At 46.8% G+C, this 11,543-nt stretch overlaps 1 protein-coding gene across 7 annotated transcripts in view; it reads left to right on the top strand.

Moving 5' to 3' along the window:
- Ralgps1 (Ral GEF with PH domain and SH3 binding motif 1) overlaps positions 1–11,543 on the top strand; it is a 291,187-nt gene that overhangs the window by 44,849 nt on the left and 234,795 nt on the right. For all 7 annotated transcript variants that reach the window (XM_023701690.1, XM_023701689.1, XM_004641556.3 and 4 more), the window contains exons 2-3: positions 6,221–6,342; positions 9,913–10,020. In XM_023701690.1, the coding sequence (XP_023557458.1) occupies positions 6,286–6,342; positions 9,913–10,020 (165 nt within the window). In that variant the 5' untranslated portion in view covers positions 6,221–6,285. The remainder of the gene's footprint in view (positions 1–6,220; positions 6,343–9,912; positions 10,021–11,543) is intronic.

Genomic DNA, 11,543 nt, shown 5'->3' with positions numbered 1-11,543 from the left:
GAGAGAGAGAGAGAGAGAGAGAGAGAGACAGACAGAGAGACAGAGACAGAGAGAGAGAGAGACAGAGAGAGAGAGTAAGGAGAGGCAGAGGGAGGGTAGGAAGAATAGGGTTTGGGTGTGTATATATTAGTTTGTTCAAACCCAGAAGTTGGTGCCCCTCTCCGATGCCAGCCCCCTCCCTGACCAGCCTGGCCAGCCAGGGGTGCAGCTGGCACAGACATGTAAAGATGTGCTTTACAGTGCAGTTCTGGCTGTCTCCCTGAGAGTCAGTGTCCTCATCTGTAAAATGGGTTTTAAAATGCATGTGAATTCTTTAGCAGAGCATTAGTATCTGATAAACAGGTGAGGACGACGGATGATGCAGCCGCATCTGAGCTCCTTGAGGCCCAGGCACACGTGACTCCTCTGCACGGGGCCAGGCTTCGGGAAAGCTTTACAGAGTCTGCCCCATGGATGAGGATGAGCAGGTGGCAGGACGCTGCTGCTGTGGTCGTACTGTTAGGGCGCTACACGACCCCAGAGCACTGCAGCCTCATTTGTTTTGTGTCCCTGAGCCCATGTGACCTGGGGTGCTGTGGGGCTGGCTGGGAGAATGGGGAGGGGCTTCCACTGCCTCTGCGCAGCCACCCTGTGCCTGCAGTGCGCAGACACCCCTCCCCCACCCAGGGCGATGGCTCTGCGCTGTGATGCCTGCGCTGATCCTGATCTTTGTTTTCACTAACTTCTAGCTGAAAGTTAGAATTTCTCTCATTCACTAATATAAACAATGAGCCACAGTAATACTAACCTACTTGGAATTGTGTCACAGTAGAAATCATATGGATAGGGCCGGGGAGACAGCTCAGTAGAATAAGCGCTTCCCTGGCAAGCGCAAGGGCCTGAGTTCAATCCCCGGTTCTGCCAAAAAGAAAAAAGAAATCAAATGGATTTTTGTACCATTCAACAGTTGTGGGCATTTCAGTATCTATGCTCATGACTGTTTTGGTATTACGTTACTTATTAGACTTAACAATAGAACTTATTATTCAGTATAATAATAAATTTATATGTTCCCTTATATGAAGAAATATAACTACACTACAAAATGTTTTAAAAAATAACAGCTAATAATAATGATTTTAATTTCATTGGTTTCCTATGTAATTTATTTTATGCATTTATTTATTTTATGCATAAAATTTTATGCATTTTTGCATAAAATTTATTTTATGCATTTATTTATTTTATGCATTTAAAAACGTTTCTGGGGTCCCAAAGGGCTGAAGGCCCACAGTAGTTAAAAACTGGTGGTTAGAACGATGAGTGCCCGGTGAACAGGAGTGGTGGTGCCTGCCTGTAGCTCCAACAACTTGGGAGGCTGAGGCAGGAGGATTGCATCTTTGAGGTCACCCTAGGCCATTTATTGAGACCTTGTCTATAAATGAACAAATAGAACAATGCCCAATAAATGAGTGAATAATATGCTTTTTGTTCCATCCCAGTAAGCCCACTGCATTTTCAGGGTCAGCTTTCTGGTGAGTTGGCAGTTGGCACAAAGTGCATGTCTAAGAATGAGCCTTTGTCAGGGTCTTTTGGAAACCCACGCTTCCCACCTTACGCTGAAAGTGATGTTTGTGGCAGGGCCCGGGATGTGCTGTTGCCGTTGCTTCCCTGTGCAGCTGCTTTCCCCTAGCTGCAGAACAAGTCTGACCAGACTGTATCTGTACAGCTCCACCCTCTACTCCGGAGAGCACAGCGCCTCAGCCTGGGTGACCAGCAGAGACCGAGGTCTTAGGGTTCTGAGTTGCCAGAAGGGTGGGTGGCTGTCGCCCGTGTTCAGGCCCTCCTCTTGGGCAGGGGCACAGTGCCTGGGGAGGAGCTGGGCTGAGCTAGCTCTGGTGGGAGGCTGTACCCTGATACAGGCATTACAGCTCCACTGGGCTCCAGGGTGGAAGCTGAAGGGGTGGGGCTTTCTCTGGACCTGGCAAGGCTGTTCCCTTTGGATTGGTTTTGTCATTTCTTAGCATGTGAAATATCACTTCTCTATGAGTTGCTGTCCATAAATTAGGCTGTTTCTGTCAGTGAGTGGCAAGACATTCAGGAGTCAGATCAGAAACAAGCTTGATCTTTCTTTCCAGCTCAGGCCTTCCATAGAAAGCATAACCAGTCACACACTGCTGCTGCCATACTTTGTCTCGAGGTGGGCTGGGGCCACACTGGCGGTGGAAGGGTGTCCGTTCCCAGTGGTGGGTCCATCGTCTTGATTGACAGAGTCTTGCACACTGATTCCTGACTGGGCTCATGGACTCGGAGCCTGAGCCCATGCTGGAATGCATTTCACAAAGCATGATGCTGTTCTTTCTTGAACACAAAGCTATTTTTTGTTTGTTTGTGTGTTTGAGGAAAGGAGAAGAATAAATGAATAGAAATCATGCTAGCACTGGTAGTAACAGTCTTGGCCAAGTGCTTGCCCTGTAACTGGCCTGGATGAAGCATGTCCTAGCTGCTTCCTTGTTCAGTCCCACCTGGGCTTGCAGGAGGCCACAGCAGGAACAAGTAAGAGCCCAGACCCAGAGTTTGAGCTCCTCATCCCTCCACTAACGAGCAGTAAGGCACAGTCCTTCTCTGTTCCTCCCTTTCCCAGGAGCCCAAGTAGTGTCTGCCTCCAGAGGCTGTCGTGAAGACGAAATGGGCCAGAAGTATGAATGCACCCCCAGCGTCTGCGTGCACCGCCAGTGCTCTTACTGACGTGTGGAGGAGTGGATGCTCTGGTGGCATTCTTCTGATGGGAAGCAGGGGCAAGCTGCAGGCCAGAGGAGGAGGAGGCCATTGTGCTACAGGGCGCCTGTGTCGAAAGGCTGGGTGAGGCAGATGGGTCAGGAGAACAAGGCCTTTGGTGTATGCCGGCCTGAACAGGTTGGGTTTCAGGTCTGGGCTTCCCTTGGGGAGACCCACAAAATTCCAGGCACAGTGGGACAAGAGCAAAGTCACTTCAGCCTTGAGCCTAGCAGGTGGGACCCACTGAAAGAGGCCGTCTGCCAGTCAGCCTTCCCTGTGACTGTTAAGCTCAGCAGAGTTGCTGTGCCCACCCCCCCAATCTGAACTGAACTGAGTAGGCTCTGTCCCCTCAGGCTGGTCTCTTCTGGCTTGGGAGAGTGGCTGGGCTGGTCCTGCTTACGCAGCCTATTCTGACTGGTTAGTCTGGTTTGAGGTGACCAAGGCACTTGGCTTGTGCTGCCTTTAAGCATTTGAACAGGGTTTACTCATATCTCATTTTCGAATTCTCCATTTTGAAGCCTCTGGGACTTTAGGGGGCTTCTGTGGGAGGGTCCTGTCCGTGCCCTTCCCTTGCTCAGGGCTGTTCCTTCCCTCTACGTCCTGTTTCTTCAGCATAGCAAATTCCTTGAAGCTTGCTTATTGATTGCATCTTCTCTGTTTTGTACTAATAGAGTAGGCTTTTAGCACTTTAATATTGATTATTTAAAGGGATATTAAACATGCAAATTGAGATACCCCATGGAACAGAAGTCAGAGTGCTTTTATTGTGCTTCAGTTGAGATGTCATAGAATCCATATTTCCTGAGCTGTGTGCCTGTCACCACCAGGCAGCTTTAGAACGTTTCCATCACTTTAGAGACACCCTTGTGTCCATGTACAGTCAGGTCTGCTTCCACCCTCCTGATGTGTGTTTTTGTCTCTACAAACTGTCTTTTCTGGGCATTTCCTAAAATGGAATTATATGCAGTTCATTCTTCTGCATCTGTCTTCTTTCATATAGTGTGATGTTTTTGAGGTTTAGTCATGTTTTAGCTTATACCAGTATTTCATTTCTTTTAGCAGCTGAGTAGTTTTACATTTTGTGTATATAATGCATTGCTTATCCGTGGACATTTCAATTGTTTCCAACTTTTGACTTTTTTTTTTGGTACAGGATCTTACTATGCAGTTCAGACTTGTAGTGATCCTCCTATTTTCAGCCTCCCCAGCATCTGGGATTACAGGCATGTGCCACCATGCCCAGACTCCATCTCCAGCTCAGCACACCACAGGGACAGGGCTGGCACTGCATGTGGCACTGAGGATCAAACCCCAGTCCCTGTGTTTGCCTAAGCAGGCACTTAGTCTGCTGAGCTATCTCACCAGCCCTTCCAACTTTTGACTTTCAGGAGTAGCGATGTTGTAAGCAGTCCCAGACATACTTTTGTATAGATATATGTTTCTATTTATCTTATTTTATTTTACTTTTTATGTATTTGGTACAGGGTCTCACTATGCAGCCTGGACTTGTAGTGAACCTCCTGTTTTCAGCCTCCCCAGAGCTGGGATTACAGGCGTGCACCACTCCATCTGGTCTCAGCTGGCTCAGCATGCCTAGGGGTGGGGCTGGTGAGGCCTGTGGTGCTAGGGATTGAACCCTGGTCCCTGCACTTGCCTAAGCAGAAGCTTAGTCCACAAAGCTATCTTGCCGGCCCCTGTTTCTGTTTATTTTAGGTAGATACCTAGGAATAGACTTACTGGGCTGTATGGTAAGCTTTTGTTTAACTTTTTGAAAAACTGCCAGATTTCTTTCCAAAGTGGTTGTATCAGTTGCCTTCCCACCAGCAGTGCAGGAGTGTTCCATTTCTTCACTTCCTCACCAACACTTACTGTGGTTTGCTTTTGCTTTTTAGTTTTATTGATGCTAAGGCGTGTGAAGTGGCATGTCTTCATGGCTTTTGTTTCCATTTCTCTGATACCGTATTTTTCCATCTGTACCTTTTCTTTAGTGAATCTTGTGCGTGGCTGTTCCTTAAACCTCACCAGCCATAGATTCATGGCCTTGAGTGACAGGGAAATAGATTCTCTTAGGACAGAAATGATTTAGAAATGAGTGTTCCTAGCCTGTCCCTTCTCCTTGCTCATGAAAGAAGATGTGGGTCTTTCCATCCTAGTTTTGTCTCTCAACTTTGTTACGAAGTTGTCAAGCACTGGACATTATAAACTTTGCCATGTTTGTTCCATCTCATACGTGTTTCACCAGCCTGCTGGGAAGGGAGCTGTAGCTCACCTCGCACTGCCTACTGATGAAGACCTCCTCCTGATCACTGCCACGCCGTCCTCACACCGAGGAAACCAGCAGCAACTCAGTGATATTGTCTGGGATTCACTCAGCTTTCTCCACGTGATCCCCCAATGGTTATTAATAGGAAAATCCAGTTCTTCTGAATTCTGGGGAAGAGAGGGAAGGACAGTCTGGGCAGGTGCTGTTGGAAAGGAAGATCTGAGGGCAGCTGAGGGTGCTAGAGGGTCTGTGGACAGTTGGGGCTGTGTAAGGAGGAGCTCAGTGACCTCGACATTCCATCTGGCTAATGTTCACTGCTGTGTGATGGGGCCTGGAGGTTCAGTTAAATGAAGGGTGGGCTGGCATTTTCCATCTTTCCTCATCACCTCCAGTCTAGGTCTTACCCTCCAAGACCACTTTCCTCACAGGCACTGCAGATCCTGCATGTCACAAGTCAAGTTCAGTGTTTTTGATCACCACTCTGCTGTGTTACCTCTGCCCTTTCATTGAGGAAGGATACATCATGCGGACACCTCAGGCTGGAAGTCATCCCACCACCTTCTAGAGCCTTCCCTTCACTCCATGTCAGTTTCTATGGCACCGCTGACCTTTTGTATCTGTCTCTTTCTTTCCTAAACCTCTTTGTACCTCGGTTTCCCCACATGTAGGATGAGTGCAATAATTAGGCCTACCTCAGGACTGTGGGCAGGGTTAGGTGAGTCAGCAGATGCCAAGTGCATGCCAAGGTGGTGAGTGCTGTGTGAGGTTAACTGTTGTCCACATTATCACTGAGGAGGCAGTGTGGCACCCAGGGGAGCAAGAGAGGATCATGCCATATTTCTCTAAAATGTCACAGGCTCTGGTGCTTGCCAAGGCCAGGGATATGCTGAAATGGCCACATGGCCTGGTGGGAGCCCAAAGCTCTGAGGCACAGGGCAGCCTTTTCAGCCCAGCTGATTGCCACCGCAGAGGGTTGTGGGCTCACTGCTGCTAGAAAAGTCAGAGATCCAGAATTCTATGTGAAACTCAGTTTTTAGACATTGGTAATTAACTTGGGCCAAGTATACTGTGAAGACTACCAGCTTACAACCTTTCTTTGGAGTGTCCTTCTGGGTAATCTGAGTGTGGCATAGCTTTCCCTCTCGAATGGGGGTCAGTGGTGTTGAGAGCTGGTTTTTATGCGCTCCTTTTTTCTTGCAGGACTTCTCCAGGCAGGTTATGTCACCAGCAGAGGCTGCCCTGAAGCTCCCTGTGGCCTGGAGACTATGTACAAGAGGAATGGTCTGATGGCTAGCATGTTGGTCACCTCTGCCACTCCACAGGTATGGAGGCTTCAGTCAGGACTGGGTGGGGCCTTCAGCTCACCCAGCCCCAGCAGAGCCCCGGCAGCAAGGCCCCAGGCCCCCATTGAATGCTACCATTCTTAGCACTCCCAAGGTCCCTGGCCACATAGGCATGAGCTTTGGGAGGTGGTCAGCCCTTAGGATCAGTGTGTTGTCTGAATTTGTTCTCTTCAAAGAAAAACAAATACCTGCTCAGTCCAGCTGTAGCAAGTGCCACATTCCCTTTTGGTGGCAAGAAGGGATCAGACCTTTCCCAGAAAAGCTGCTGCTGATTGTAAATAAGTTGCACATTCCAGAATGAAGTCAGCAGAAGTTATTCCAGCTGGCTCTTACTTGCCTTTCTCCATAGGAAATGGCTGTAAGGAGTGCTTATCTGGGGCCCTGAGCCAGGCCCTGTCTCAGGCTTGGGAGTTTGCTCCCCAAGCTCAGGAATGGAACTGCCATGCAGAAGCAGTGCGTGTCATCTGAGGCTGGTTCCCCCGTGGCAAATGTGTAATGCCTGACACCTCTCACACACTGGCCAGGCAGTGTTGGGTCCTGGGCTGCCATCAAGTGGGGCTTTTGAAAGAATCCAGGGTAACCAGAAAGAAAGTCATAGAAGCCAGTTTGTTTCTTAGAGATCTTTGTAAAAACTCTTTGGGGTGACCCTCTTAATGTCAAAATCAAATACAAATATAGCTCATAAATAAGATAACTGCATGACCATCATCATCAGTGAAAAGATTTAGGGCAACTTTTGACTAAAAAAATACCCTGAATGAGTATACATTTGGGTACAATGGGGTGTTACAAGAAAGTTAAAAAATCTGTAATACCAAGAATGGACACTGGTGCCTAGAAGAATCAGATTTCTGGTTCCATCTGTAGCTTATACTCCACCCAGAATGAACCTTCTTCCTTCCCCTTTCTGTGTGAGGTATGCATGTGTGTACATATGAATGTATGTGTGTGTTGTGTAGACAGATGGATATGTACACATGTACTGAATATAGTCATCTCTCCATATTCTTGGAATCCACTAATCGTGATCAACAATACTCAAAAATTTCATGTGGTGAACATATATGGACTTTTTTTCTTATTAGTCCCTAAATAATATAGTGTGACAATCATTTATAGAACATTTACATTTAATTAGGTATTATAAGTAATCAGAGATGACTCAGAGTATATGGGAGGTATGAATAGATTGTGTGGAAATACTAGGCCATTTTGGACCACACCCTTGAGCATTTGTAGATTTTAGTATTTTTGAGGGGTCCTGGAATTGATCCCCTTTGATACTGAGGACCAGCTCATGCACATGTGGGTGTATCAAGCATATGGTAAGTCCGCCATAATGTTTGTTGAATGAGTGCATACGTGGATAATTGAAATGCTCCTTTAATCTTGGTGACTGAACGACACGCTCACACCCCGGCGTGCCCCGAGTTTAGTGCTTACTCTATTCCAGGTGCTTTGCTTGCATGTTCCCGGGCGTCCTCTCATCTCCCCCTCACAGCAACCCCATCACTGTGTAGCTGAGGTTATAGAGGAGGAACCTGAGGCTTGCAGAGGAAAACGCTGCTGGGGTCCCGCAGCTGGCCAGGAATGTGGGTCCAAGTGAAGGCTCCCGTGCTGTCCCAGAGGAATAAGCACTGTCCACCTGGTTGAGCTGCTTCCAGGAAGGTGGATGGAAGTAGTAGAAATATTTATGGATCTTTGCCTTTTCAAGGTCAGCACTTAAGGCTGGTAGATAGAATTGAGTACTGATTCTGAAAGCATCAGGAACTATCTTTATTACTTTTATTCTCAGACTCAGGTTTTCCTCAGGGAGAACTTGTTACCTGTGGCAATTTTTCCCCCCAGTACTGGGGATTAAACGCAAGGCCTATGGGCTGAGCTACCTTCTTTTTTTTTCTTTTTTTTTTTTTGAGCTACACTCTTAACCTTTTTTAAAAATGTGGATGTTCAGGATTTGCTCAAACATGCAATCCTCCTGCCTCGGGCTCCCAGAGTGCCTGGATTATAGGCATGCAGCAACTGTGGCAGTTTAGGATTGCCAGGCCTGGCGCCAGAGTCTCCTGAGAGCGGCATTCTGCCAGATGGGTTCTCAGCCTCATTTAGTCCCTGAACCACAGCTCTGGGGGGTTGGACGTTGCTGTTTACAGAGGAGGAGTGAGACTCAGCACAGTGAGGCCGCCTGCCTGGGTTCAGATAGCCGGCAGTGTGATGCTCTCTTTTTATCTAGGTTTGTCTAACTTCAGAGCTCTTAACACTGTGCCTCTTAAGACCGCCTCAGGGTTTTCAATATAGCCGACTCCTTTGTAAAAACTTTTCCATGACACAGGCCTACTGAAGCTAGCAGGTTATGTTCCTGCTCCTCTAACTTCACATTTTTAGTTGTTGACTAGTAGGTTTCCTAACTGGCCTAAAGCACTCTTGTTTCCAGTAAGATTGCAGCATTTTGCCAGATATAGAAGTTTAGGAAAGAGTGAAATAAGAAGGAATTAATAAAAGTATATTCTGTAAATCCTACTCCAAGATGTTGAGGTTAATGGAAACCACAAAACCTTGATGAGTTGAGACAACTAAAATCACTTATGAACAGGGCACGAGTGCTGGGTGGTAAGCCTGATGGATTCCCCAAAGTGGAGTTTGATGAAATGAAATAAAACTACAAAGAAGGCACGTGCAGCACTCTGAGATCCACAGGGTGGGATTTCACGAAACCAGCCACGCTTGGGGAGTGTGAGCCTGCATCTTCATGGGAGCTCCTTTCTGCACATGCAGGACTCAGTGTGTTCTTCACGCGAGGGACTCCTCCACGTGTAACCCCGTGACAGTCTCCACAGTCTAATGCTTACCTCTCAGCTCATCCACCAGCAGGCTCTGAGTTCCCAGTCTACCACGCGTGAACTAAACCTCAGATAAGGTTTGGAGGGTCAGTTCTACATTGCGGGTAGCAATTTCCTGCAACAGGTTCAGGAAAGAAAAAAATACAAACCAGGTGAACCAAGGTCATATTTGAAAGACATAAAGGAACAGAAGACTTGCCCAGGCCTCTGAGAGGTGGGGCCTTGCCTATTCTCTCTGAGGGAGGAGTATGCTGGGACTATTTTGTTACTGTTCTGTGGGCAGAACCCTGGTTCTCATGCATGAAGGCAAGCGATCTACTAGTGAGCTCTCCCCCTAGCTCTGTGTTATAACTCTTTACCTACTAAATACCACTGGCCAGAAACAGGTGTAGTGACTTAGCAGTGTTGTGTTGGGAGCCAGGCAGAAAACCACATTCATATTCTGGTTGTCAGTTTGCAGCCTTGCTACCTTAAAGAAGTAGCATTGCCTCTACTTCCTTGTCTGTAAAATGGGAGTAATAATAGTGTAACCACATAGGCTAATCATACAGATTAAATGAGCATGCATATTAAGCGCTTTACATAATGCCTGGAACAGAGTAAAGCCCTACGCAGTGGGAGCTTTGCATTGTGTGCCTGTTTCACTCTAGCATCCTCCGTTTTCGCTGGGGGCAGATCACTCAGGTGTGTCATGTCTCTGCGTTCTCCACAGGGCAGCAGCAGCTCAGACTCTCTGGAGGGCCAGAGCTGCGACTATGCCAGCAAGAGTTATGATGCTGTCGTCTTCGATGTCTTGAAAGTGACTCCCGAGGAGTTTGCCGTAAGTGACCCAGAACGGGCAAGGGTGCTAGCATGAACACAGGGTGCTGGAATGAGCCCTGCTTTGTGCCTTCTGCCCAGGTTGTAAGCTCACCAACTCTGTGAGCTCACTCACAGTCCGTATGCTACCCAAGAATCAAGTCCCTTAGGAGATGCTGCGTGTTACTCGGAAGGGCGCCCTCCGTCTCAGAATCACCTTAGGGCATACACAGTATGCATGACTAGCTAGCAAGAGGCTGGCCAAAACATGCTTAAAATTCTTTAGGGACTCCTCCCTCCTTCTAGAAGGAGATACACTCCTCAGGTCCCCCATGTTCCTGGGGTCTGGCCCCTCCTCCCTGCTGCCCGTGCTCTGGCTCTATATCTGTGAATGGGCTGCTTCTTATTAGAAGCCTGGAAAGCAGTCCTTGTCATGTTCTTTCTCAGTCTCTGTCAGGGAGGCTTCCCTAAGTGAGTGGAAAGTTTCTCTCCTCTTTCTCTCCCTTACTCTGTTCTTTCTTTTCACTTCTTATTACTACTTAAAATTGTATCGTAACACATAATTTTATTTTATTTTTATTTTTGAGACAGGGTCTTGCTACACAGTTCAAGCCAGGCTTGAGTTCACTTTGAGCCCAGGCTGGTCTCGAACTCACAGTGATCCTCTTTCCTCAGCCTGCAGAGTGCTGGGATTACAGGCGTGCGCCACCACACTTGGTTCATAACACTTAAAATTGCGTATCTCCTCTAGTGAAAAAAAAAAAAAAAAATCCCTGAGGACGGGGACTGACTTGTTCATTGCTTTTTCCTCAAGACTTAAAATATGCCTGGTTCATAGGTGCTCAGTAAATATGTGTGGATTGAAAGAATGACACATGGTGTTAGTGCCTGCTTTTCTGATGGAGAAACCAAGGACTCAAGAGGATGCTTTTCCTAGTTGGGTGTTGGTAGAGGCACACCTTAAGCTGTCACTCTAGTTCCCCACCTGGTGCTGGGGTCTGTGACAGGCTCCCCTGTTTAGGTACGTACAGTGTTTAGGTCTTGAGCTGACTATTTTATGTGCCTTATTTAAGTTTTTTTTTTTTTAACAATAGCTCAAATAAATCAGGTATAATTATTATTCCTGATTTACTGATAAGTGCCTAGAGAATAAAGTTGTCTCTTCACAGAGACAGCAAGTGGTATGGATGGGATTTGAAACTGGAACTAACACCTGAGACCAGCCCAAGACCAGTGGGAATTTAATCCAGACTATATAGACTGGGCATGGTGGCACACACCTTTATTTATTTATTTATTTTCCATAATTTTATTGAGAAACAAATGGCAATGAGACAGTTTCAAACCAAATTGGTAAGACAGTTTCAACAATTAACATATTGCATACATTCTTCCTGGTGGTTAATTGCTGTACAAGATGCGGACATGATATCCTATTTACAAATACCATTAGAACAAATCACTCTATTCATTAAGAGAATGTAACTATATATCTGTCCTAACCATTTTGAATACACAGATACAAAATGGACATTTATATGTATC

Source organism: Octodon degus, unplaced genomic scaffold, assembly GCF_000260255.1.
Source record: "Octodon degus isolate 3935 unplaced genomic scaffold, OctDeg1.0 scaffold00138, whole genome shotgun sequence".
NCBI classification, from domain to species: domain Eukaryota; kingdom Metazoa; phylum Chordata; class Mammalia; order Rodentia; family Octodontidae; genus Octodon; species Octodon degus.
Note: the sequence above shows the minus strand (reverse complement) of the source record. Positions and strands in the feature narration are given on the sequence as shown.